General features: G+C 43.7%; 1 protein-coding gene across 3 annotated transcripts in view; it reads right to left on the bottom strand.

Moving 5' to 3' along the window:
- ABHD6 (abhydrolase domain containing 6, acylglycerol lipase) overlaps positions 1-25506 on the bottom strand; it is a 67041-nt gene that overhangs the window by 32153 nt on the left and 9382 nt on the right. For 2 of the 3 annotated variants that reach the window (XM_066350446.1, XM_066350450.1), the window contains exons 2-3: positions 17588-17652; positions 6578-6730 (exon numbers count right to left, since the gene is read on the bottom strand). In XM_066350446.1, the coding sequence (XP_066206543.1) occupies positions 6578-6696 (119 nt within the window). In that variant the 5' untranslated portion in view covers positions 6697-6730; positions 17588-17652. Of the gene's footprint in view, positions 1-6577; positions 6731-17587; positions 17772-25506 lie in introns of those variants that run through there. The other variant, XM_066350447.1, reaches the window with a different exon arrangement.

The raw sequence follows: 25506 nt of genomic DNA, 5'->3' as shown, positions 1-25506 counted from the left end.
TGTGCTCTTTGTGGAGATAAAGAACCAGACGCTCGCTTATCGAGGCTGCAACTGCAATCCACATACCCACAAATCTCTGATTGGGAAGAAAGGACATCAGAAGGATGTCCATCTAAGGATGCCTGCATTTCTTATGATCTCACAACTCTGAATACTCTAACAGCTGTCCAATGTTGGTGATTCTAGTGGACTGACTCGCAGTTAAAAAACACAATTTTACCTATTTGTAAATCTATTTGAGCAAACTGGAGGTTTAAATAGCTTTCCAATCAACTAAATTTCTTCATTTGAGTCTTAACTGTATTTAAGTGTTACTTTGGCTTTAAAGAAGGTATCGATTTTGATGAAGTTGATGGTTTTTTAAATGACTCTTTGGATTTTAACTGTGATGCAGAAGTTATAGTCACAAACATTTGGTTCTGTATTGACATTATTTCCACTCCAAAAGCTAAGCTCAATAAAGTTCATAATTCTACCTCTCCTCAGGAAATATGTATGTATTCTATTTTTGGAGATTTTGAGAGTGAGAACTTGTGTTTTTTAAGAACTATCTACATTGGTCCTCTGATTTTATTCACTCTAACATGTGGCAGCTGGTTGAAAGCTCAGCTTCTGTTGTTGCATAAGACTTGGCAGTACTGGAGTTTGGCCTGAAATTGATTTCAATACGAAATTACCATCTAAACAAATTGAACCCTCTGCATAAAGAATCTCTCCAAGATGAAAGATTATTAATTCAATCAGAGATTCTTTGTGTGGTATACTTTGCACCAAAGAGGTAGCCAAGTCTTGCAAAAGCAAACAGTCTAAATCAGGGGTCTCAAACTCGCGGCCTGCAGGCCGCATGCGGCCCACCGAACAATGCTGTACTGATTTTTTTTTGTTTTCAACTGCAGTGAGAAAAGTGTTGCGTAACAGTTGCCTTTTGTAGACCTAGTGCATCCCGCCAAATGGCTGTGATCTTGCTCTGCGGCCCACATGCTGAGTTGAGTTTGAGACCCCTGGTCTAAATTGACCGGTTTCAACCCTTTAGGCAAACCAAGGGGAGGGGAGATGAGACTAGAAATTCATATTTATTTGTCTGCATACAAGAAGCATGAGAACATATACGAGACATTATTAAGATGAGTATCTGGATCAGAGGTGGGGAATACAGTGAGAAGTAGATGGAGAGGCAACAGAGGTGGGAAGGGGATTTTATCACTTTCCTTTTAGTACTTTTTCAATGAATGTTTTGCCTATTCAAAACTGTACCAATACAATGATAATGGCTAGCTTAAAGCTCTCCTTATAACAACACAAGCTTATTTCAAAACTCTAAATTGTGCAACATAATACAAATTTGCTGATTCATTTATATGCCAATTAATTCATTTATTGACTATACAATCTTTTTTTTTAATGTTATGTTTATTTTATTGATTTCAGAGAGAGAAAGGGAGAGAGCAGGAGAGAGCCAGGAACATCTGTTCCTGTATGTGTCCTGAACGGGGATCAAACCAGCAACCTCTGAGCTTCAGGATGATGCTCTAACCCAGGGGCCCCCGAACTTTTTACACAGGGGGCCAGTTCACTGTCCCTCAGACCGTTGGAGGGCTGGACTATAAATAAAACTATGAACAAATTGCTATACACACTGCACATATCTTATTTTAAAGTAAAAAAACAAAACAGGACAAATACAATATTTAAAATAAAGAACAAGTAAATTTAAATCAACAAACTGACCAGTATTTTAATGGAAACTATGCTCCTCTCACTGACCACCAATGAAAGAGGTGCCCCTTCCGGAAGTGCGATGGGGGCCGGATAAATGGCCGCATGCGGCCTGCAGGCCGTAGTTTGGCGACCCCTGCTTTAACCAACCAAGCTATCTGGCCAGGGTGACTATATGATCTTGAATCTCACCTATAATAAGGGGGAAATGTTGCATTCTACTGAAAATATGGTAAAGATTAAATGAGATAACCCATATACAATGTTTTGTTCAATGCTCAGGACATGGTTAAGTATTCAATAAATTGTAGTTATCAGCATTATGTAAAAAGATTCTATCCTTGTAAAAATATCACTTGCCAAATTCAAGAGGAAAATTTGCAATAAATATGACAGCAACAGATTGATATCCTTAATATATAAAAGCTTACAAAATAAGAACCCTGCTAAGGCCCAATTCAACACTGAGCAAAATAAAAAGATTACTCAAAGTAGAAGAGAATAACTAACATAGGAAATACATTCAACTTCACTAACAATTAAAGAAATGAATATTACAATAAGATAAACTTTTTAAATGAACTTCTAAATTGGAAAAATGCCTTTTTAAAAACAAATTATAATGTTCACCCTTTCTAGAAAGCAGTCTGAAATTAAGCAACAGGAGTCTTTTAAAACCTTATACATTTTGACCCAGTAATACTTCCAGGAATAACCTGTTCCAAGAAAATAAGCAGAAATCTTGAAAACATATTTCTAAAAATGTCTGATAAGGTTATTTAAATTAGAAAAATAAAATCTGCACTAACCTTAATGTCCATAAATACAAAATTTATTACATAAATTACAATGTATGCAGACAATGTAACATTTTGCGGTTAAAAATGAGATCTTCAAAGAATATTCAATAACAGGAAAATGTTTATGACATGATATCAAATGAAAACAGAGGACCTAATTTTTTTATAATCTTGATTCCAATTCTGTTAAAAAAATTTTAAACTATATACCAATGAGGTGGGGAAAGGCGGTAAGAACAAAGGAAGCATTGAAGAAAATGATCTGGGGGGTTATGGATAATTTCTATTTTCTGTGTTACCTTTTTTATAATCTTCAAATTCTCTACAACTCTAACACAAAGTACAGTACGAGATCAAGGAAGAGCTGGAAGGACCTTGCGGAAAAGGTGAAGTTGCACAGGCATCTGGATACTCAACCCCTAATAGTTGGAGGCTATGCAAAAAGGTGTGCCACAGCAGAGGCAAGGGCACTGGGGATGAACAAGCATTTGACCCAGGGGGCGGGGGGAGGGGCTGGAAAGGCAGTCTGAGAGCTAGGCTTAGGAATTGAGAACGTCTTCATCACCAGGTCCTGGAGCGCTTAGGAACTAATCTACATTTCTCATTTAATTGGCGCGTCCACTGGAAAACTTGGGTCAGGCTTTGGAAACGAGCTGGAGAACCAATATTTTCAGTAATTTCAAATGATTTTCTCAATGAGAATGGGAAGACGACTCCTTAAGCTACCAGGTCAGTTAAAAAATTATGAAAGACCAATGGCCAAACAAACCCAACTTCCTTGGTTTAAAGATGATAGAGAATAAGTTATCTCTAAATCATAAACATCTCAAAGGCAGAGATTTGAAATAGCTACAAGTTTACAGAACAGAAACAAATAGAAGAATTAAATTGGGAAGAACAAATGTCTTGGGAACGAGATCTTTTGCAGATGAAAATCTTGCTACAAAAGCCAAACTGCTCCTGTTTCAGGGACAGACATCACCGAAGTCTCAGAAAAGCAACCTCCATGGGGTGGCTCTTTAAGAAAGGCTCCCAGGGACCAGACCCTTTATTTTATAAGTGTTGCCTTCTCTAGTTTACCACATTTTAAATGTATAGTTCAGTGGCATTAAAAACATTCACAACTATTCATTTGTAGAACTTTTCATCTTCTCAAATAGAAATTCTGTATCCATTAAACCAAAAACTCCACATTCCTTCCTGTCCCTGGTAATCTTTATTTTATTTTCTGTTTCTGAGTTTGTCCAGTCAAGGTACCCCATATAAGTATAATCATGCAATGACTATTTTTGTCATTTTGTGTCTGGCTTATTTCACTTAGCATAATGTTTTCAAGTTATCGATATTATAGAATGTATCAGTCCTTTATTCCTTTTTAAGGTGAAATAATATTCCATTATATGGATATGCCAATTTATTCATCCTTTATCAGTTTCTACTGTTTGGCTACTGTGAGTAATGCCACTATAAAAATTCACATCCAAGTTTTTGTGTTTTCAGTTCTCTCTTCGGTAAATACCTAGGAGTGGAATTGCTGGGTCATTTAGTAGCCTTTTTTTTTTTTAAACTATTTGGAGAACTGCCAAACTTTTCCAAAGCAGCTATACCATTTTGCATTCCTACTAAGAGTATATGAGGGGTCCAATTTCTCTACATCCTTCATTGTTATTTTTTAGAGAAACTTTTAGTTGAAGTGTAAATCATACAGAAAAGTGCACAAATTATGTGTCCCTGGAGCACGGCCAGCCTATTTCTGAAGGATGTGGACTGTAACTGCTCCTCCAGGAGGCACCTAACACTTCACCATGAGTCAACACAGCCACAGCGGGGTGCCATGGCCACAGCACAGAGGGGCAGCTGAGTCTGAAATCCTCCCCCTGCAGCCCATGGAACCTGGGGCCGGGGACTGTGGAGCAGGGAGGCTGATTTCCACATTGCTGTGTGGGATTAGCCTCTATGTAGTCACACCTCTGCATGCGGCCATAGCCATGGTGATGGGCCACATCACCAAACTGCATTTGCCATTTCAATTTGATTTATTTAAGAAAAATAGCATTTGGGTGTGGTGGTCCAAGGGGCCTCTACAGGGACACGTGGGCCACACGACTCTGGCCTCTCCATGTCAGGCTCCCTGGAGCCTTGGCCCCAGAGCACTCCCACTGCAAGGATAATGGCATTTAAACAGCTGGCATCTGAGCTTCCTCTGTGCAGGGGTGGGTCCTGGGTGAGCCTCTAAAGGGGTCACACCTCCAGAGAGAGACTGAGAGAGTGAAAGAAGAAAAGCTCCCTTCTGTTCAATTAGCTTCTTTTCAAGAAGCAGGGCCAGGGTGGCAGGTGGAAAATTCCCCATGCTAATGAAACAGAAGGGAGCCAGAAAAGAGAGCAAAGGGCATGCGCCAACCTCCCTGCATTCTTCTCTCTATGTACAGGGGGTAGTTCCAACAGGGCACTTCCCAATGACACAAGGAGGAACCAGGCTATTTCTGTATTTCCTGCACCAGCGGACACATACCATGGGGGTGGGAAGTGATTTTATTTGGTAAATGGGCGGAGGCATGAAGAGTCCCTGAAGCACATCAGGAGAAAGCTACTCTCTTTTCAACTGTGCCTTCTGATTCCCTCATAGAGAAAGGCTCTGCTGAGGCTTCATACCCTCTTAGCCTTCGCACCAAAGAGAAAGGAGACAGTCGTGAGTAGGTAGCAGTACCTAGGCTAGAATTTAAGAACACTGTTTAATGGTATTCTGCTTATTTTTACTTCCTTATATTAACTTACTATTTATGGCAAGTATAACAAACTCTCCATTTAAGGTAGTGCTGTTTATATTACTCTTAAAATAAATTTATTTAAGCTACAAAAAGTGACTTACTCTAAAGAAAATATTAAAGTAGAGGTGATATGCAGAGAGGGCAAGCATCACAAAGGTGGCACAAGAATAATGGGGGTTTTTCTTTCTGCCACTTTACTAATGAACACTTTCAGAGCAAATCTGAAACCACTCCGTCCAACCCACATGCCTTCTCCAGGTCCTCCTCTTCCTAATACATTTACCAGTGCACATCACTGCACCTGTCAGATCATCACTGGATCAGAATCCAAGGGCCAGGCAACTACTGAAGGAGTTCCCATAAATGCGCACAATCCTTGCTTAAAGAATCAGTGACTTTGGGCCCTGGCCGGTTGGCTCAGCGGTAGAGCGTCGGCCTGGCGTGCGGGGGACCCGGGTTCGATTCCCGGCCAGGGCACATAGGAGAAGCGCCCATTTGCTTCTCCACCCCCCCCTTCCTCTCTGTCTCTCTCTTCCCCTCCCGCAGCCAGGGCTCTATTGGAGCAAAGATGGCCCGGGCGCTGGGGATGGCTCCTTGGCCTCTGCCCCAGGCGCTAGAGTGGCTCTGGTCGTGGCAGAGCGACGTCCCGGAGGGGCAGAGCATCTCCCCCTGGTGGGCAGAGCATCGCCCCCTGGTGGGCGTGCCGGGTGGATCCCGGTCGGGCGCATGCGGGAGTCTGTCTGACTGTCTCTCCCCGTTTCCAGCTTCAGAAAAAAATAAATAAATAAATAAAAAAAAAAAAAAAAAAAAAAAAAAAAAAGAATCAGTGACTTTGGGAGGGAGGGTGGCCTCACTCCTGGGCAAAGACACTACCAGAAACCTGAGAGAAATTCCCTGATGAGAAGCTACCACTAATTCTTCAGGAACACTCCCAACAGTCAAAAATTATGTCTTTCAACTTTTCTGTATGTTTGAAATATTTCATATAAAATCTTTAAAAAAATAAAATATATAAAAAGCCTGACCTGTGGTGGCACAGTGGATAAAGTGTTGACTAGGAATGCTGAGGTCGCCAGTTTGACACCCTGAGTTTGCCCAGTCAAGGCATGTATGAGAAGCAACTACTCTGAGTTGATGCTTCCCACTACCCATCTCACCCTCCTTTCTCTCTCTCCTCTAATAAATAAAATCTGTTTTAAAAATGAAATATTTCATAATAAAATGCTGAAAAACAACCAAAAGGACAAGCAGAAAAGATGACCTTTGAAAACTTCCATTATGAAGTTAACTTACCAATAATAGATTCTTATCAGCGCTGAAGGCCACAGGAGAAACGAGGCCACAAATGCCAGGATTGGGAGGGCCAGCGTCCCACTCGCAATCACAAACATGTTAACCACATCCAGGTCCATCCTGCTCTCTGAGGCTGGCCGGCACCTGCAGGGGCTGGAGAGAGTGACAGTACTGAAACCATCTCAAGAGACAAGGTGAAGACGAAAGGAAAAGAAAAGGACCCAGAATGAGGGTAGAGATAAGGAGGAAACTAAAGCAGGCAACTGTTTAAAAAACTAAACAGGAATGGCAGCTACATGTAATGAAGAATCCCTGAGAGGATTCTGGATTTTATTTTAAGCTATAAAGGAAATTGTTAGGACAACTGGGGAAATCTGAGTAAGGACTGGATATTAGATAATACTATTATATCAGTGATACAATTCTTGAGTGTGATTAATGACATTGTGGTTGCCTTTGCACATAGGAGAATGTCCTTGTTCTTAGATGTCTGCTGAAATATTAAGGGGTGAAGCATGGTGATATCGACTACTCACTTTTTTTTTTTTTATTTCTCTGAAGTTGGAAACGGGGAGGCAGTCAGACAGACTCCCGCATGCGCCCTACCGGGATCCACCCGGCACGCCCACCAGGGGGCGATGCTCTGCCCAGGGGGCGATGCTCTGCCGCAATCAGAGCCATCCTAGCGCCTGAGGCAGAAGCCACAGAGCCATCCTCAGCACCCGGGCAAACTCTGCTCCAATGGAACCTTGGCTGCGGGAGGGGAAGAGAGAGACAGAGAGGAAGGAGAGGGGGAGGGGTGGAGAAGCAGATGGGCGCTTCTCCTGTGTGCCCTAGCTGGGAATCGAACCCGGGACTCCTGCACGCCAGGCCGACGCTCTACCACTGAGCCAACCGGCCAGGGCCTCTACTACTCACTTTTAAAAGTTCAGGAGAGAAAAGAATGATATGTGTGTGAATGTGTGTGTGATGGTGTGTGTGAGTGTGTGTGTGTGTGTGTGCACACGTGTGAGTGTGTGTGAGTGTGAGTGTGTGTGTGTGTTGGTGGGAGGAAAGGAAAGAGAAATAAAGCAAATATGGTGAAATGTTAATCAGCGATGAATCCAGGTAAAGGTGTCGCAACAAAAAACTAATGATTGATGCTTCTCATCTCTCTTCGTTCCTGTCTGTCTGTCCCTATCTGTCCCTCTCTTTGACCCTCTCTCTGTCTGTTAAAAAATAAACAAAACAAAAAAATTCCTGCAGCTCAGGCATTGGAGTTCCATGGTAACCTTCAACTTTTCTGTAGGTCCTATAGTTTTAAATTTTCTATAGCAATTTTTAAAAATTAAAAGTTAGGGAGGACAGAGGACCTTAAAGAAAGAAATAAAAATATATATACATGTACACGTGAATGTGTGTGAGGCCAGGAACAGTGGCTGCATCTAAGTTGGGAAACGATACCTGGGGTCGAGGACAGAAGGGAGACTTGTTACGGCCACACCACCCTGGACGCGCCCGATCTCGTCTGATCTCGGGAGCTAAGCAGGGTCGGGCCTGGTCAGTACTTGGATGGAAGAAGGGAGACTTGTTACGGCCACACCACCCTGGACGCGCCCGATCTCGTCTGATCTCGGGAGCTAAGCAGGGTCGGGCCTGGTCAGTACTTGGATGGAAGAAGGGAGACTTGTTACGGCCACACCACCCTGGACGCGCCCGATCTCCTCTGATCTCGGGAGCTAAGCAGGGTCGGGCCTGGTCAGTACTTGGATGGAAGAAGGGAGACTTGTTTTTCACAGTCTACCTTTTAAAATCTTTTGGTTATTTATCCTATACATGTGCAGCCTATTCAAAAATAAATAAGGTACAATTAAAAGTTAATTGAAATAAAACAAACACAAGAGCAGAGTTTTCACTATACTCTCTGACGTCTCCCTGAGGCCCCAACAGACACATCTGAAGAACAGAATGCTTGCTCTAGGAGGGCAGGGACCACGGCCCCAAGCACCCAGACTGCGGCCTGACCCATTTCTCAACGCTCTAGGAATCATGATTGAATCAGAAGCCCTGTCTAGTCCTGTCTCATGAGCTCAAAACATGGTTTACTTTTAAATTAAAAAAAAAAAAAAATTTCAAGTCCCACCATCTTTCCAGTAGCAAAAACAACTCCTATGAGGATCTGTAATCCAGCTGTGGCCCTTTGCCACCTGAGGATTCCCAGCTGCATGTGTTAAATATGCATTTCACCAGACATAAAAAAAACTCTGGCCCTGGACAGCTGGCTCAGTGGTAGAGTGTCGGCCCGCCGTGTATAAGTCCCGGGTTCAATTCCCAGCCAGGGCACACAGGAGAAGGGCCCATCTGTTTTTCCATCCTTCCCCCTCTTCTTTTTCTTTCTTTCTCTCTCTCTCTCTCTCTCTTTCCCTCCCCCAGCCAAGGCTCCACTGGAGCAATGTTGGCCCTGGGCGTTGAGGATGCTCCATGGCCTCCGCCTCAGGCACTAGAATGGCTCAGGTTGCAACGGAACAATGCCCCACAGGGGCAGAGCATCGCCCCCTAGTGGGCATGCCAGGTGGATCCTGGTTGGACTCATGTGGGAGTCTGTCTGTCTGCCTCCCCACTTCTTACTTTGGAAAAATACAAAGAGAGAGAGAGAGAGAGAGACTTCTTCAAGATAGAGCATTAACATCTTGCAAATCATGTTCTTGTATTTCCTTTGAAAGGTAGAGATTTTTCCCATGTCCCTCCATCTATTGATACGCATTTCCATTTTATTATGAATTCACAATGGCATGGCATGACTCCACAACCACTGAGCACAGGGGCTGGCAAACATTTTCTCTAAAGGGCCAGTTGATAAATATTTTAGCATTGCATGCCACAGGGTTTCTGTCGCAGCTACTGGATCTGCCATGATAGTAAGAAAGCAGCAGTACACCTGGAATGAGCAGGTATGACTGTATTCCAGTAGAACTTCATTTTAAAAAATAGGCTGCAAGCCAAAGTTGGTCTGTGGGCTGTAGTTTGCCAACCCTTAATTCAGCACACCAACCCTGTCAAACAGGCAAGGGGTGTTATTCCTGTTTTATAGGCTGACAAAACCGAGGCTCACTCAGAGAAGTAACTTGCTCTAAGTCACTCAGCTGGCTGGTAGAGCCATGATTATAAAACAGGTTTCTGACTTGAACCCAATCTTTTTGCACCAAGCTCCACTGTGTCTGATTGTTTTCAAATGGTCTTTCCTCAATCTCTGTAACCTCTTGGTTGTTAAATACCCACACCTGTCACCCATATTTCTCCATGAAGATGTGACAGCTCTATTTAACTGTCTTGTCTCTCACAAGAGGTTTGGCGAATCAAGCCCCCCACAATCTAGCTGGCAGATGCATGGTGGGTCAGCTGGTTCTTTGAGTTTTACACACACACTTTATCTGGTTACTGTCGTCAGTCTAAAGCCATGAAAGCTGCCACCTTCTCAGGGGCAGAGGCAGTGTCTGCGTTCCAATGCCCTCTCAGTTTCTCAGTGTCAGTAGACACTTTTTCCAGCATACTAAGTCGTGGGTCTGTTTCTCCTAGAACCAGACCTCCGTGAAGGAGGCGACACTCATATATGTTCTTTCCCAGTGCCTAGAACAAGCACAGAACACAAATAAGATGCAAATGAATTAATAAAAAGCAAAGTACAAAACAGACTCCACACTGTTTGTGTTGAGGACAACCATTCCCAAAAGGCTGTAAGAGACTTCTCCTCCTTCAGTAACTACAGAACTCCCCAGAGGAGTTACCTACTTAACAGGACAATTTACAATACTAAAAGGCACCACCACTGGGTCAGGGTATGCAAATTATTCACAACGTGAAGGGAACTTGACAAATGTTTGAATGTTGTGGGCTTCAGGAGGACTGTCCCACATCACATAAAGTCCTTAAAATGTGCAAAGGGTCACCAGGAACTCCAATGCCTGAGCTGCAGGAATTTTTTTGTTTTGTTTATTTTTTAACAGACAGAGAGAGGGTCAAAGAGAGGGACAGATAGGGACAGACAGACAGGAACGAAGAGAGATGAGAAGCATCAATCATTAGTTTTTCGTTGCGACACCTTAGTTGTTCATTGATTGATTTCTCATATGTGCCTTGACCGTGGGCCTTCAGCAGACCGAGTAACCCCTTGGACCTAGGGTCCAAGCTGGTGATCCTTGCTCAAACCAGATGAGCCCGCGCTCAAGCTGGTGACCTTAGGGTCTCAAACCTGGGTCCTCCACATCCCAGGCTGATGCTCTATCTCAGGGGTCCCCAAACTGCGGCCCCCTGAGGCCATTTATCCGGCCCCCGCCACACTTCCGGAAGGGGCACCTCTTTCATTGGTGGTCAATGAGAGAAGCATAGTTCCCATTGAAATACTGGTCAGTTTGTTGATTTAAATTTATTTGTTCTTTATTTTAAATATTCTATTTGTTCCCGTTTTTTGTTTTTACTTTAAAATAAGATATGTGCAGTGTGCATAGGGATTTGTTCATAGTTTCTTTTATAGTCCGGCCCTCCAAAGGTCTGAGGGACAGTGAACTGGCCCCCTGTGTAAAAAGTTTGGGGACCCCTGCTCTATCCACTGAGCCACCGCCTGGTCAGGCTGCAGGAAGTTAATTATATGATTTTCCTTTGTACTAGGAATTAGAACATTTTATGCCCAAAGCCATCCATATCACTGACTCGGACACTGGAGAAAGCTGCCTCACCGTGAGGTATGATCATCAAAAGGAAACTGCATGTCCCTGGCCGGGTAGTTAATTGGTTAGAGTATCATCCCAATATGCAAAGGGTGCAGGTTCGATCCTGGTTTAGGGCACAGACTGATGTTTTTGCTCTTTCTCTCTCTCTCTCTCGCTCTCTCTCCCTTTCTTTCTCTCTCTCCCCTTTCGTTCTCTCAATCAATAAATTAAATAATAAAAAGTAAAGTGTATGACCAGTAGTCGTGGCTGTCGTGGGCATGTACATGCAGGTTCACATTGGACTCGGCAGACAGTAAAGAAACAGTGGAGCCCCACAATGGTGGGCCGCTCCTTTATTCAAGACTCCTACCAGCTGAGCAGCAAACACACAGAGCTCCCAAAGCCACTCACAGATTCTCCAGTTCCACAACCAGGAGAATCTTCTTCGGTCTCTCCTAGAATCAAAGGCCCCACCAGTCTCAGCGGAGCTCACAAAAGCCCCTCGCCTCTGTTCCCTATCTCCTTCTCTCTTCTCTGCCAACACGGCTTCTACCTTTCTCCTCCTCCTCCTTTTTTCAAAACTTTCTGGCTCAAAAACCTCTCCTCCAGAAAACATTAGCAAGACAATGACCCTTCCCAAGCAGGAAGATAACTTGCAATTTTACAGATCACATACCTGGCGCTGCTCAGCGCCATTTTCTAACAATAAAAGTGAGCAAACTTAAAAAATACAAATTTTACAAACTCATTTGCTCAACATAAAGATACTTCATGGCTTTGTGGAAGCCCGCTATGTATGTCACAGTCAGTTTGAGGGAAGGCTGTACCTGGCGCCATCCTCCATTTAAGGGCAGAATCAAGTCTCCAACAAGAAGTAGAGCACGATCACCTCAGCAAACTCAGGACTTACTAGAGAACCCTGCACAGCTTCCCTACAAGGTCAGACATAGCCCTAGGTGAAGAAATTAATGCTTTCTGAGTTTTCTACAGAAACACAAAGTAGGCAATTATTCCTACTTCTGCAATAGCCTTTCTTTTACGGAGGACTTGTCCCCGCCTTCCTCTGAAAAGGAAAGTCTCCCACCTGTTGGGATTTGTAGGATACTCCATGGACTAAGGAGGCTGGGGACAGAAAAACAGAAGCCTTGTAAACCCAGACGCCAATGACTGAAATCAAGGAAGGGGTAAAATACAGTTTCCCATACAACTGATGATTGCAAGATGACTTTTGTGAGCAGGCGAATACTAAGTAATGCTAAACAATACATACTGAGAAAGTCATCTTTTCAGTCCTACTTAGGTCAAAGAGTAATTCTCAGTATGGTGTTATTCAACAGTTCCTAAACCCTTAAGCCTCCAGCAGGCAATAGTAAATAAACATTTAATACTATTGTTCCCTGTGCTAATGATGTTTATGGATACTTTCAATTTATGGTAGGGATGTAAATTAATTTTTAAAATTAATTTAAGTTAAAAGAAGAAGTCAGTTGAAATGAAAATGCTGACTAGGTGATGATACTTGAATCTGGAGAAAGTTGTGCCAGTGATACATGAGAGGGGCTGCCCCTGGGGCAGATTCCAGGACAGATGGACACCAGGCCGGGGGGCAGGCACTCCAGCCAGCTCGCCTAGCAGGCTCTTCCACGCACCAGCTACAAGACCCTGGTGTCCTCAGCTGCTAAGTAAGAACTTTCATCCACATCATCTCTTCTGTCTTTTCCTACTCTGGTGACTTTTAAATTATGCCAGCAATTAAAGGGTAAGATTTGGCTTGCCCCAACAAGAATCTTGTTCCTGCCCTGGCCGATGGCTCAGTTCTTTAGAGCATTTTCCCAATACACAAAGGTTGCAGGTTTGAACCCCGTTCAGGGTACATATAAGGTCAGATCAATGTTTCTGTCTCTCTCCTCCTTCCTCTCTCTTTAAAATAAATTTAAAATAATAATAAAAAATAATCTTATTCCCTGTTATGTTTTCCCAGAACATAAAACAGTCCTTGGCAAGTATCTGTTGCTTCATAACGCTTATTGCCTGAATAGACTGAAAAAGAACACTGCCCTCGTTTTGCATATCTGTAGTGTACAGTGAGGCACTTCAGTGTTAAAGACAATGATTTCGGTGGCCTTGCAGCATAATGAAGTGAGCTGGTGTCAGGAAGGACAGCTGGCCATCATGGCACCAGGGAGAGTAACACACTCTCACATCCCAGGCCGAGCCTGTGCATTCTGGGCCTTTATCTCTGAACATAGGGACAAAGATTAATTGGACAAAGGACATGGTGTATCTCATGTTCCCAAGTTTAGTCTGGGACTACAGGTAGTGTATAACATGTCGCAATCGTTCTCAGATTTTAAAGACTGGGAATCCTGAGTTCCAATACCTTAATCTTAGGGTATAAAGCAAAATTCCAAGAATAAATAGAATGTAAACAAATACTTTTATAGAATCTTGCCTTTCCCTAGACATCTATCCATATTTCATCAAATTTGATAAACTAAAGTCCTGGTGTCTTCAAAATAATGATTATTATAACAATGGCAACAACAATAATAACCACCGGACCAGGCGGTGGCGCAGTGGATAGAGCGTCGGACTGGGAGCAGATGACCCAGGTTTGAAACCCCGAGGTCGCCAGCTTGAGCACAGGCTCATCCGATTGAGCTCAGGGTTGCTGGCTTGAGTGTGGGATCATAGATATAACCCCATGGTCGCTGGCTGAGCAAGGGGTCACTCACTCTGCTGTAGCCACTGGTTAAAGCACATATGAGAAAGCAATCAATGAACAACTATGGTGCCACAATGAAAAATTGATGCTTCTCATCTCTCTCCCTTCCTGTCTGTCTGTCCCTATCTGTCCCTCTCTCTGACTCTCTCTCTCTCTGTCACAAAAACAAACAATAGTAACCACAACCACTACCACTATAGGCAAAGATATAAGAGCAGTGGCCTTCATCTACTGAGTAACTACTGCTGCCAGACCCAGTGTACGCAGTTCATGTATACATCCTCTCATTTCATCCCTCTTCACATTAAAAGGCAGGGAGCATTTCTCCCATTTTAAAGATGGATAAACTGAGGCTTAATGAAGTTAACAAATGTCCTCAAGGTCATCTGGCTGGTAAATGGCATGACCTGTATTTTTTTAATTTTTTTTTAAATTTAGAAATTAAATGTAATGGGGTGACATTGATCAACAATGCATTTCTTTCTTTTTTTTTTTTGAGAGAGAGAGGAAGGGGGGAGGGGAAGGGAAGGAAGAAGGGGGGAAGAGAGGGAAGGAGAAGGGGGTGAGAAAGGGAGGAGGGAGGGGGAGAGAAAAGCATCAACTCATTTTTCCACTTAGTTGTGCCATTGATTACTTCTCATATGTGCCCTGACTGGAGATCCTCGGGGAGCCAGCACTCTCGGGATCAAGCTGGCAGCCCTGGGATCGAGCTGGCAATCTCATGCTCCAGGACCACGCTCTACCCACGCAGCAATGGCCAGGGGGCGTGGCCTGTATCTCATGGCACCTTTGTCTTCTCTCAGTGCTTGCTGAAAGCAGATACTTACTTTGCATCAGTTATGGACAAGGAACTGAGTTCAGTAACCCCATCACCAGTCTTTACACTTCTCTAAATCTGTTTTAAGAGCAAGTAGTATGCTAACTTTTACAAGTTACCAGTGAGCTATTACCTTATTCCTGCTGGTGTCTTTTTAAAACTATCCAGTGCTGCTTATAATTTTTTCTTTGATTCAGTAATATGAAAAATTTTTTTCCACACTGTTTTCCATTAGGGAAACACTACAGTCTTTCCTTTTTAAGCTTGCGAATTTGTTTTCATTAGGGTGGAGGGGATGGGTCACTGGGTGGTTATACGCCACCAGGGTCCTGTCCATTCTGATCTCCCTGGGATGGCATTTGGAGCTTTTCTTTTTCTTGGAGCTGCCACACTTGCTCCCAGCAGCCCCTGTAGGTCCACTGCTAAGTGGCTCCACCTTCAAAGAGAATTTCCTTTTTTGGGTGGACACTCCTATTTCCTTCCTCTTCACGGTCAATACTGGTTCCTCTTTGGGGAAAGATTTCTTCTTCTTGGGAAGACTTCCACTTCCAGCTGTCTTCTCAAAATCACTACTCACTAGCTCCTCTCTGGAAAAAGGTTTCTTTTTCTTGGGTTTGGGTAAGAGACAGATGGGTCTTCCAGCCCATTCTCCTGAGGAGCCTCCTGGAGCTTTTGCTTTCTTCTCTTTGGGGTTTCCACTTGTCCCCTCACATTGCTCTGGTGTATTACTGCTGCTAGGAAATTCTACATGCTTGAAATCTGAGCATAATATCCCAGCTGTTAAATACTGTTGTATCAACTTAACACTGGTTTCTGAAACTAGGTTCTTCTTTTTTTTTTTCATAATTTTATTTTATTGTGTTAACATAGATTCATGTGTCCCACTCAATATAACACCCTCACCCCCACCCCTGTACCCCCATTACACCCCATTTGCCCCCTCCCCCTAGCTCCCTCTCCCCTTCCCTCTGGGATTTGCTGTCCTGTTATCTGTATCTCTGTTATGTATATAGTTTCACTAGTCCCTTCACCTTCTCTGACCCCATCCCCTCAGCCCCCTTCCCTCTGACTTCTGTCCCTCTGCTCCCTGTGACCCTGTCGCTGCCTTTATTTCATTCCTCAGTTCACTTTGTTCAATAAACTAGGTTCTTATAAAGACAAACTGATTCCATCATCACTAATGATCAAGAGCAGAAACAGACACAAAGACAGTAAGATTCTCTTGTGTGGAAGCCCCAGGACTGATGAGACAGAATTCAAGCAATGGAAAGTTCTAGTTCTCTGTCATATACATCTTCTCCATCGTGAAGGAAAATCACAGTGAAGTTTCCAACCAGGATGATAAGCTTCCCCAGTCAGTTGTCATTGAAAACGTGGCACGGCACGAGAATTACTGCCATAAGGTGCACACCTCTGCCCTTCTGGCCTTCTGGTCTCCCCGTCCCTCAGGCCGAGCCCATTCCTCTGTGCTTTGCAGCTCTGAATGCCTGGCTGTTGAAACAAGTCATGGCTGTGAGCATGCGTGACCTGGGTCCTGAGACGCTCTCCTCTCTCTTCCTTGGAGAGCTCTCCAGTCCTACATGCTCCACCATTCCCTCCTGCAGGAAATTTTTAAAAAATCAACATACTTGGCCAGTACCTCCTTCCAGACTTTTCCAAAAGCCTGCTTGACTACTCCCATGACCCAACAGCCCTGCAATGCCTCATCTCTCCCTCTTCTCCTGACTCCCTCATTTCTGCCGACAGTATCCCCATCAGTCTAGCCTCCCAGACTCTGACGCATCTTCATTCTCTCACTTGCTCCCTCCTCCTGTAATGCAGTGGTGGAGAGGTGTCAGGACTGGAGCCAGCTATTCTAAACAACTTGCACTGTTTAATGTGTGACTGACTCAAAGTTCAGCTCTTTGAGTTGCTCACACCCATCACGCTTTATGTGCTTGACAGCCACACATGAACAGCAGCTACCCTACAGGCCAGCACAGCTCTCGGGCACTTACAACCTGGAAAGCCTCTGGTGACCAATTCCTTATGCCATTTTGGTTCAACATTTACTAAGAATGTTGGGTGGGATGAAAAATTCCCACCAGGTGTGAGACTTTGTGTGAGTCAGACCACACACAGCTCGCCCAGCCCCACACGAGGTGCAGGTCCTTGCCTCTCACTCCATTTCTGGACAGGCTGCTCTTTCTCAGCCCAGTTCCCCAATCAGCAGCCGCCCGAGAAACCTCGATTCTCTCCAGGGATCAGGCTGCGCTCCACATGACCCTTACTCAACTCCCTGCTCCTACTTCTCCATCTGCACCCAAGGTAACCCCCTCCTACCCCACAGCCTCGTGTTCCACCTTTCCTCATGCTGTCCCCTTCTCACGGAGCACACTCATGTCCTGGCTCCCTGATGAACTCCTCTCTGCTGTCACAGCTGATTCAGGTGTCGCTCCCCAGGGGAGCATCCGGGTCCCCACAGGCCCGGGTCTCCTAGGCTCCCTTCACAGTTAGAGCCCTGCTCCTGGCAAAGTCTTTAAGAACTGCTTGCAGGAGGCTATTGGTGCATATCTGAGCTTTGAAAACTATCAGGAGTCCAAACCCCTCCCCCAGTCCTATTGAACCAGAGAAATCACCCACCACAGAGGGGGTTTTCCAGGGAGCTTGTAGAGGAGCTCAGGCTCATTCTTATCTATCTATCTATCTATCTATCTATCTATCTATCTATCTATCTATCATCTATCTATCATCTATCTATCTATTTATTTTTGTCATTCATGGTTTAAAAAATCCATACTCACTGTTCGAAAAGCACACACTTCTTTCCCAACTGCTACTGGCTCTGGCAGAAGATGAAAATGAGATTCTGAAATTACAAAAGAAAATGACAAAGCATTAAATCATATTAGGAAATATGAATCCTAACAGCTAACAAATTGCTAGCTTTGCTGGATAGAGGCTCAGAGCTCTCCTCCTTGATGGAGGCAAAGTACAGATATCCTGTGACTTTATAGCCACCCCCCGCCCAAGTTAAGCAACTTGTACAAAGGGCAGAGCATGTAAGGTTATGGGAAGGCAAGGAGGACACCAAAGAAGGATCTGTGGTGAGAGGACAAAGCATGGGAGTGAGATCATGATCCCCCGGCTGTGCAGGTGAGAAAGGCACCATCAGGAACAGGCATGCTTGGTGGGTCAGGGGGTGGGGCTCTGGGCGCAACAAACTTAACTGAGCCCCTCTAATAACGACTAAAACTGGCCCTGGCTGGTGGCTCAGTATCTAGAGCATTGGCCCAGCATATGGACATCAAGGGTTCAATTCTCGGTCAGAGCACACAAGAGAAGTAACCATCTGCTTCTCCCCCCTCCTACTCTCCTTACTCTCCCTCTTCCCCTCCCACAGCCAGTGGTTTGATTGGTTCAACTATTGGCCCTGGGCACTAAGGATAGCTCGGTTGGTCCTACCATGTCAGACTCAGGTGCTAAAAATAGCCTTAGATGGGGGTTGCCAGGTGGATCCCAGTCAGGGTACATGCAGGAGTCTGCCTCACTATCTCCCCTCCTCTCACCTAAAAAAAGGCTAAAACTCTCCTCCCTCCATCTGGTATTAGTGTTTACCTAAAAGTTGTACTCAGAAAGAAATGAGAAGAAGGTGGCAAGCAACGTGCAAATGAGAATCTTCCTACCAGAGTAACGAGGGAGAGGGGATCACAGCTCCGTCACAGGGCTGGACAGAGCAGAGATGCCGGCAAGGGCACGGCCACAAGAGCACAGAGAGACAGGCAAGGGGGGGTCAGTCCACAAACCCCTGATTATTTCAGAGACTCAGAGTTAAATATAAAAAAATAAAACTATGAAAGTTCTAGAAGTAAACATGAGACCTCTTTTAAAATATCTTCATGGGCAAAGCCAAATCTAAGGATGATTTAAAGCCAGACAGACACCATAATAAAAAGATTAAGTTAATAATATAAAAATGTTTTTAAATGTCCACATGGAAAGAGATACCATGAACAAGGTTAAATCTTGTCCATACATATCAGAGGCAACAGACTAATTTCCTTAATGTATAAAGGGTTCCTATAAATCAATATAAACATCAATAAAATACAATAGAAAAATGGGCAAATGATCTGAATAATTTACTAGAAAGTAAATACAAACGACTCTTAAAAATATTAAAAGATGCTAAATCACATTTATAATAAGAGATATGCAAATTAAATCTATAAAGTAACAGCAAGATTTATTTATCATACTGGCAAAGAACAACAAGTTTCTTAACAAACTATTGCTGAGGCTTTGGGGAAACAGAGGCTCACATAAAACATACTGATTGACATTCCCATCATCAAACTCTATAAAAGGCAATCTGGCAAATCAGCAACAATGTTATATGCCTATACCTTTGACCTAACAATCTCAGTTCTAGGAATTTAGGTTTAAAACTAACTGAACATGTGGGCAAATATCTTTTTGCAAGGTTTTTGTTATAGGATCATTTACTATTGTAAAAGATTGGAAATAACTCATATGCCCACTTATAGGGCACCTGTTAAGTAAACGATAGTATAACTTTATGAAGAATAATGTAGCCTGACCAGGCGGTGGCACAGTGGACAGAGCGTTGGACTGGGATGTGGAAGGACTCAGGTTCGAGACCTCGAGGTCGCCAGCTTGAGCGCAGGTTCATCTGGCTTGAGCAAAAAGCTCACCAGCTTGAACTCAAGGTCGCTGGCTCGAGCAAGGGGTTACTTGGTCTGCTAAAGGCCTGCGGTCAAGGCACATATGAGAAAGCAATCAATGAACAACTAAGGTGTCACAACAAAAAACTGATGATTGATGCTTCTCATCTCTCTCTGTTCCTGTCTGTCCTTATCTATCCCTCTCTCTGACTCTCTCTCTGTCCCTGTAAAAAAAAAAAAGTATAATGTATAGCCATTAAATACAAATAATATTAAATGTAAACTATTAAAATAATGAGGCAGTTCTATTTCTCTCTTCTGGGTAATAATCTCCAAGGTACATTATTAACTCAAAAAAACAAGAAACAGAAGAGAGTGGATGGAATAATACCTCTTGATCTGAGCAAGAGAAAAAGAAATATATACATTATGCTTATATATGTGTAAAACATTTCTGGAGAGATACACAAGAAACTGGTAATCATGGCTGGAACTGGGAGGGAAACTGAGGGGCTAAGGGCAAAAATAAGGGGGACTTTTCACTGATACCCTTTTGTTTCATTTGAATTGCTACCATGTACATATATAAGGCCTTCCCTATTTATGTAAAAAATAAACTCCTCAAATAAAATAGTCTGTCCTACCTCTCCAATACAGTAGCCACTAAGCTGCATGTGTCTATTTATATCTAAACTGGTCAAAATTAAATAAAAGTTAAAGTTCAGTTCTTCAGCTGCACTAGACACATTTCACATGTGCAATAACCACATGCAGCTAGTGGCTCCACACTGGACAGCGACAAGGTAGAGCATTTTCATTGTCACAGAAGTTCTACTGGCCAGTCCTGCACTGTACGCTAGCTACAAAGGCCCAATAGAGCAGTGGCTGTCAACCTATTTACACTTGGGACTGGTGAAAATAGGAGAATTATTTCAGGGACCACTAAGGCAGAAATCATGCTGAGCATAAGTGAATTCCACTAAGATCATTGGATTTGTAATCTCCATACAACATCAGGGTGGTTAACTCTTTCACAGACTGGCATGCAATTTCAGGTGGACCAGTCCATGGACCAGCAATTGAAAAACACTGCAGTACAGAGAGCAACCAAACCTTAATTGTTTCTCATGTTAAAAGAAGAAATACAGCCCTGGCCAGGTAGCTCAGTTGGTTACAGCACTGTCCCACCAAGGTTGCAGGTTTGATCCCTGGTCAGGGCACATATAAGAATCAACCAATGAGTGTATAAATAAGTGGAACAACCAATTGATGTTTTCTCTATATGTAAACAAACAAACAAACAAATAAATTAAAAGAAGGGAAGAAATACAAATGTGAATGCTGAAAATCCCTCAACCTTTACACAAGCTAGATGGCCTAGCTGCCTATAAAAATAACAGACTAGAGGCTCCTGTACTGTGTGACTGTCCAAAGGTTAAATTAGCATGGCAGGAGCTTTAGTCTTTAAGGGTCAAAGTCCAGCCCTCTAAGATAAAAGATAAAAATTTCCATCCAGGAACTATTCTCGGTCCATAGACCAGAAATCTGTATCTCCTTCATGGTTCCTGGAGAGGTGCTAAAAAGAGGTTTCACTCTGGCCCACTTTGTACCAAAGCACTAGCAACTGGCTCCCCATGGGGGTTCTTGTTCAAGAACCAGCCAATCCCACAGCCCCCTCCTCCACTCTGCCACCTGGGGCAGCACTGTGGCCAAGGACATGACCTAGTCAGGCAGGTCCTGTGGGCAAACATCAGAGAGCCAGAAAATCCTGCCACTCAATCCTTGGGAAAGGTGGGTAGATCAATCAATGGCCCAGCTAGAAGGCAGAGGGCTCACCATCCTGCAGTGTATCCTCTAAAAAACGACATGGGCAGAGAAGGATGGCAATGAAACACACCAACACCTGCCGTGACCTAAGCCAGCCCTTCAAAACATCAGCCTCTGGGTTCAAGATGTGGGCTGTGGTGATTGTCTGAAGTAACCACCTGCTTGAAATCACATTCAAAACAAGGAAACCATAAAGAAACACAAGCCTGTCTTCTGCTGGAGAAAAGAGGAGCCAAAAGCCACTTGACCCTTTAGGACAGTGGTCCCCAACCTTTTTTGGGCCACGGACCGGTTTAATGTCAGAAAATATTTTCACGGACCGGCCTTTAGGGTGGGACGAAGAAATGTATCACATGACCGAGACAAGCATCAAGAGTGAGTCTTAGACGGATGTTACAGAGGGAATCCGGTCATTTTAAAAAAATAAAACATCGTTCAAACTTAAATATAGTGTGTCTGTAAAGTCATGGTTCACTTTTGACCGGTCACAGGAAAGCAACAAAAAGATGATAGAAATGTGAAATCTGCACCAAATAAAAGGAAAACTCTCCCAGTTTCATACCTATTCAGTGCAGTTCGATGTGGGCTCACGCACAGATTTTTTAGGGCTCCTTAGGTAGCTATCCCGTATAGCCTCTACAGACTCATCACTGACTGATGGCCTACCAGAACGGGGTTCCTCCACCAAACTGCCAGTTTCCTTCAACTGCTTATCCCACCGAGTAATGTTATTCCTATGTGGTGGCGCTTCGTTATAAATGCGCCGATATTCACGTTGCACTTTGGTCACGGATTCGAATTTAGCGAGCCACAGAACACACTGAACTTTCCTCTGTACCATCCACATCTTGACTGGCATGGCCGTGGGCTGCTCCGCTGTATACACGGTGTTACGTCATCATCTGCGCATGCGCACATGCTGCCACATCATCCTACAGAAACTGGAAGGGTTTTCCTTTTATTTGGTGCAGACTTCACATTTCTATCATCTTTTGTTGCTTTCCTGTGACCGGTCAAAAGTGCACCATGACTTTTAGGACACACTGTATAAATAAAACGGAAATAATGTAAGTTATTTATTCTTTCTCTGTGGACCGGTACCAAATGGCCCATGAATCGCTAACGGTCCATGGCCCAGAGGTTGGGGACCACTGCTTTAGGACCCCAAACTCTTCAGGCTCTCAGGGAGCCCAGAACAAGCTTTCAGTGTATGAATTAGTGTGAATAAATGCATGTGCTTCATCAGCCGAGGTCACCTCTCAAAGGTAAAGTGCTAGAAAGAACAGCACATAAGTGACAATTTTCCACATGACTGAAAGGAATTAAAATAGCCCTCTATATAAGCATGCAACAGCAGAGAGCCTAAAATAGAACTGGCACCCAAAAAAAAGTTCTCCCCAGGCCAGAATCTGCCTCCTAAGTAAAAGGAAAAGCAAGGATCAAAGAGGGTTTTGTCATGTCTAAAGGATGTGAAGTTGGCCTGCAGTATTTTGTAATTTCAGGAGCAAAGTTGGTGTCAGACAAAAAGGAGCCCAATAAGGCCAGCAGGCTTCTATCAGGACAAGATTTCCTCAGGGCCTTTTGTGAGCTGGCCTTTCTTTTTTGGGAAGACTCTCCTTCCTAGAGGAGATCTCTTTAACCCCGGAAAATTCACATCAGAAAAAGTCACATACAAAATAGTTAAAAGTAAAACACAGTCTTATTTAGAACTTGATCTAAATAAACAAAAAATCAAAATGTTTATTTTAAAAACAATAGTAAATATGGAACAAAATTTAGGTATAACTGCAATTGTGTGCTAATTTTGAAAATAAAGAATAAATCACAGGGAGACTGTTTTATAGTTAAGATAAATCCTTCCTGTTAATATTTGGTTATCAGAGTGCCACCATAATGAGGACATTTTTTGCAAAAATATCTTATTGATTTCTCAATGGCTTTTCAATTCTTTGGTTTTCAAGTCTCTTTTCCCTTCTCTTCATCAATGAACAGATCCTCATCTATTATTCCTTGACATGTCACTCAAACAGTTCTCCAACATTCTTGCTTTAACTCCTCTCTCACAGGGGCTACAATTTCACCTTCCAATGTTTGTCTTGTATTTACAAAATGGCCTATGAGCTGGGAGAAACAGACGACCAAGATGTGGATGCTTCTGTAGGCTGGCTGGACACGAGGGTTAAAAATAGAGAGAGGAATGATGGAGCAAGACTGAAGTTTGTAAGTGGCAATCCAGTAATGAATATTTTCCTGTTACAATGACTTCCACTTCCCCTCCACAACCTGGAAACTGTAGGGAATCAGATACGATACAATGATAATTTGATCCTCTGGTGACTGTACCCTAAAGGACTATTTTTCTCCATGTAGGGGACTCACTTTTAGAGATGCAATAAGGCTCCCACAGCAAGGGCATCTGGGAAGTGCTTCACTCTCTGAAATACCAAGTTCCCTTGGGTTTTTTTTTTTTGTTTTGTTTTGTTTGTTTGTTTGTTTGTTTTAGAGAGGAGACAGAGAGACAGAGAGAAAGGGAGGAGGAGCAGGAAGCATCAACTCCCATATGTACCTTGACCAGACAAGTGCAGGGTTTTGAACCGGCAACCTCAGTGTTCCAGGTCGACGCTTTATCCACTGCACCACAGGTCAGGCTTCACTCTCAGTGAATGCTTAACTCTGTGACTGCTGAATATATCTGTGACTCCCTGCAAACTCATGCTTAGCTGACTACCCATCAAGCCAGAGTGCTGCCTAACAAAAGACAAACATCCTGCCCCAGGAGGGAGATTAATGAGTTCAGAGAGTGTAATAACTTGCTGATGTTATCTTTTAATTTAGGAATACACTGTTCTTTCTGGTAGTCTACGTGACTACCCTCCACATGGTTTAGCTATTAACCCCCCATGAGAAGGTACCCTGTTCTAGAAGGGGTGTGGATTCTTCCCAGCCTGCCATCACGGGGAGCAGCTGCTTTGCCTGTGTATGAAAGTTTCTTGTATTAAAGCTCTTATAAATTTGAGTAAAGATACATGCCAGTTCTTTGGAATGGATCCTGAATTTAGACCTTTCCCCCTACTCCATTTCCTCCATTTCCTCCATTTCCTCCATTTCCCCCTACCCTGTCTACCTGGAAGATACCCTTTGCCAGATCCCCATCTTCTCCTTTACAAATCTTCCTGGCATAGCTAGGAGTTATCCCCTCCAGTTTAACCCTCCTGCCTCCTCTCCAGACATTAGTAACCACTGCTTCATTCTCAGTGCCCTAGAGCAGTGTCTGGCAACCCATGTGCTGCAAGAATTTTTAGAACATGCAGTAGCTGATTGTTTAGTCAGAGGCACTGACCTCTTTCCCCTTAGATTGTCAAATTAAAAAAGGAAATGAGGCCCTAGCCGGTTGGGGAAGTGGTAGAGCGTCGGCCTGGTGTGTGGAAGTCCCAGGTTCGATTCCCAGCCAGGGCACACAGGAGAAGCGCCCATCTGCTTCTCCACCCCTCCCCCTCTCCTTCCTTTCTGTCTCTCTCTTCCCCTCCCGCAGCCAAGGCTCCACTGGAACAAAGTTGGCCCGGGCGCTGAGGATGGCTCTGTGGCCTCTGCCTCAGGTGCTAGAATGGCTCTGGTCCCAACAGAGCGACACCCCGGATGGGCAGAGCATCACCCCCTGGTGGGCGTGCTGGGTGGATCCCAGTCAGGCGCATGTGGGAGTCTATCTGACTGCCTCCTCGTTTCTAGCTTCAGAAAAATACTAAATAAATAAATAAATAAATAAATAAAACAAAATAAAATAAAAAATAAAAAAGGAAATGACAACAGCCAACACAAGTATAGCTTGTCCAGTGTGCATGCATCAAAATTATACCTATCTTTCTTTTTGTCAGATCGGCAAAAAAAATTAGCACTTTTTTTTTGGTGTGCTGCAGAATTTCAGTAATTAGTTTATGTGTGCCATTAGATGAAAAAGGTTGAAAATCACCACCCTAGATATTTTGTAGGAACACTTCTCTCTCTCAGCATTTGTGACTTGTGCCTTTCATCACAGCCCTCGTCAGAATACTGGCTGTACTCCATTAGGCTGCAAACTCCCCAAAGCCAAGTTTTGCTACATCTATCTGCCTGGCCGCAGCTCTTGAGCACACACTGTGCCTGCTGGGCACTTGGTAAATACCAAACAGTACGCTGTGATGTCATGAATCAACAAGGCTGCCTGGCCAGCACCA

The sequence above is a fragment of the Saccopteryx leptura genome, chromosome 10 (assembly GCF_036850995.1).
Source record: "Saccopteryx leptura isolate mSacLep1 chromosome 10, mSacLep1_pri_phased_curated, whole genome shotgun sequence".
NCBI lineage: Eukaryota > Metazoa > Chordata > Mammalia > Chiroptera > Emballonuridae > Saccopteryx > Saccopteryx leptura.
Note: the sequence above shows the minus strand (reverse complement) of the source record. Positions and strands in the feature narration are given on the sequence as shown.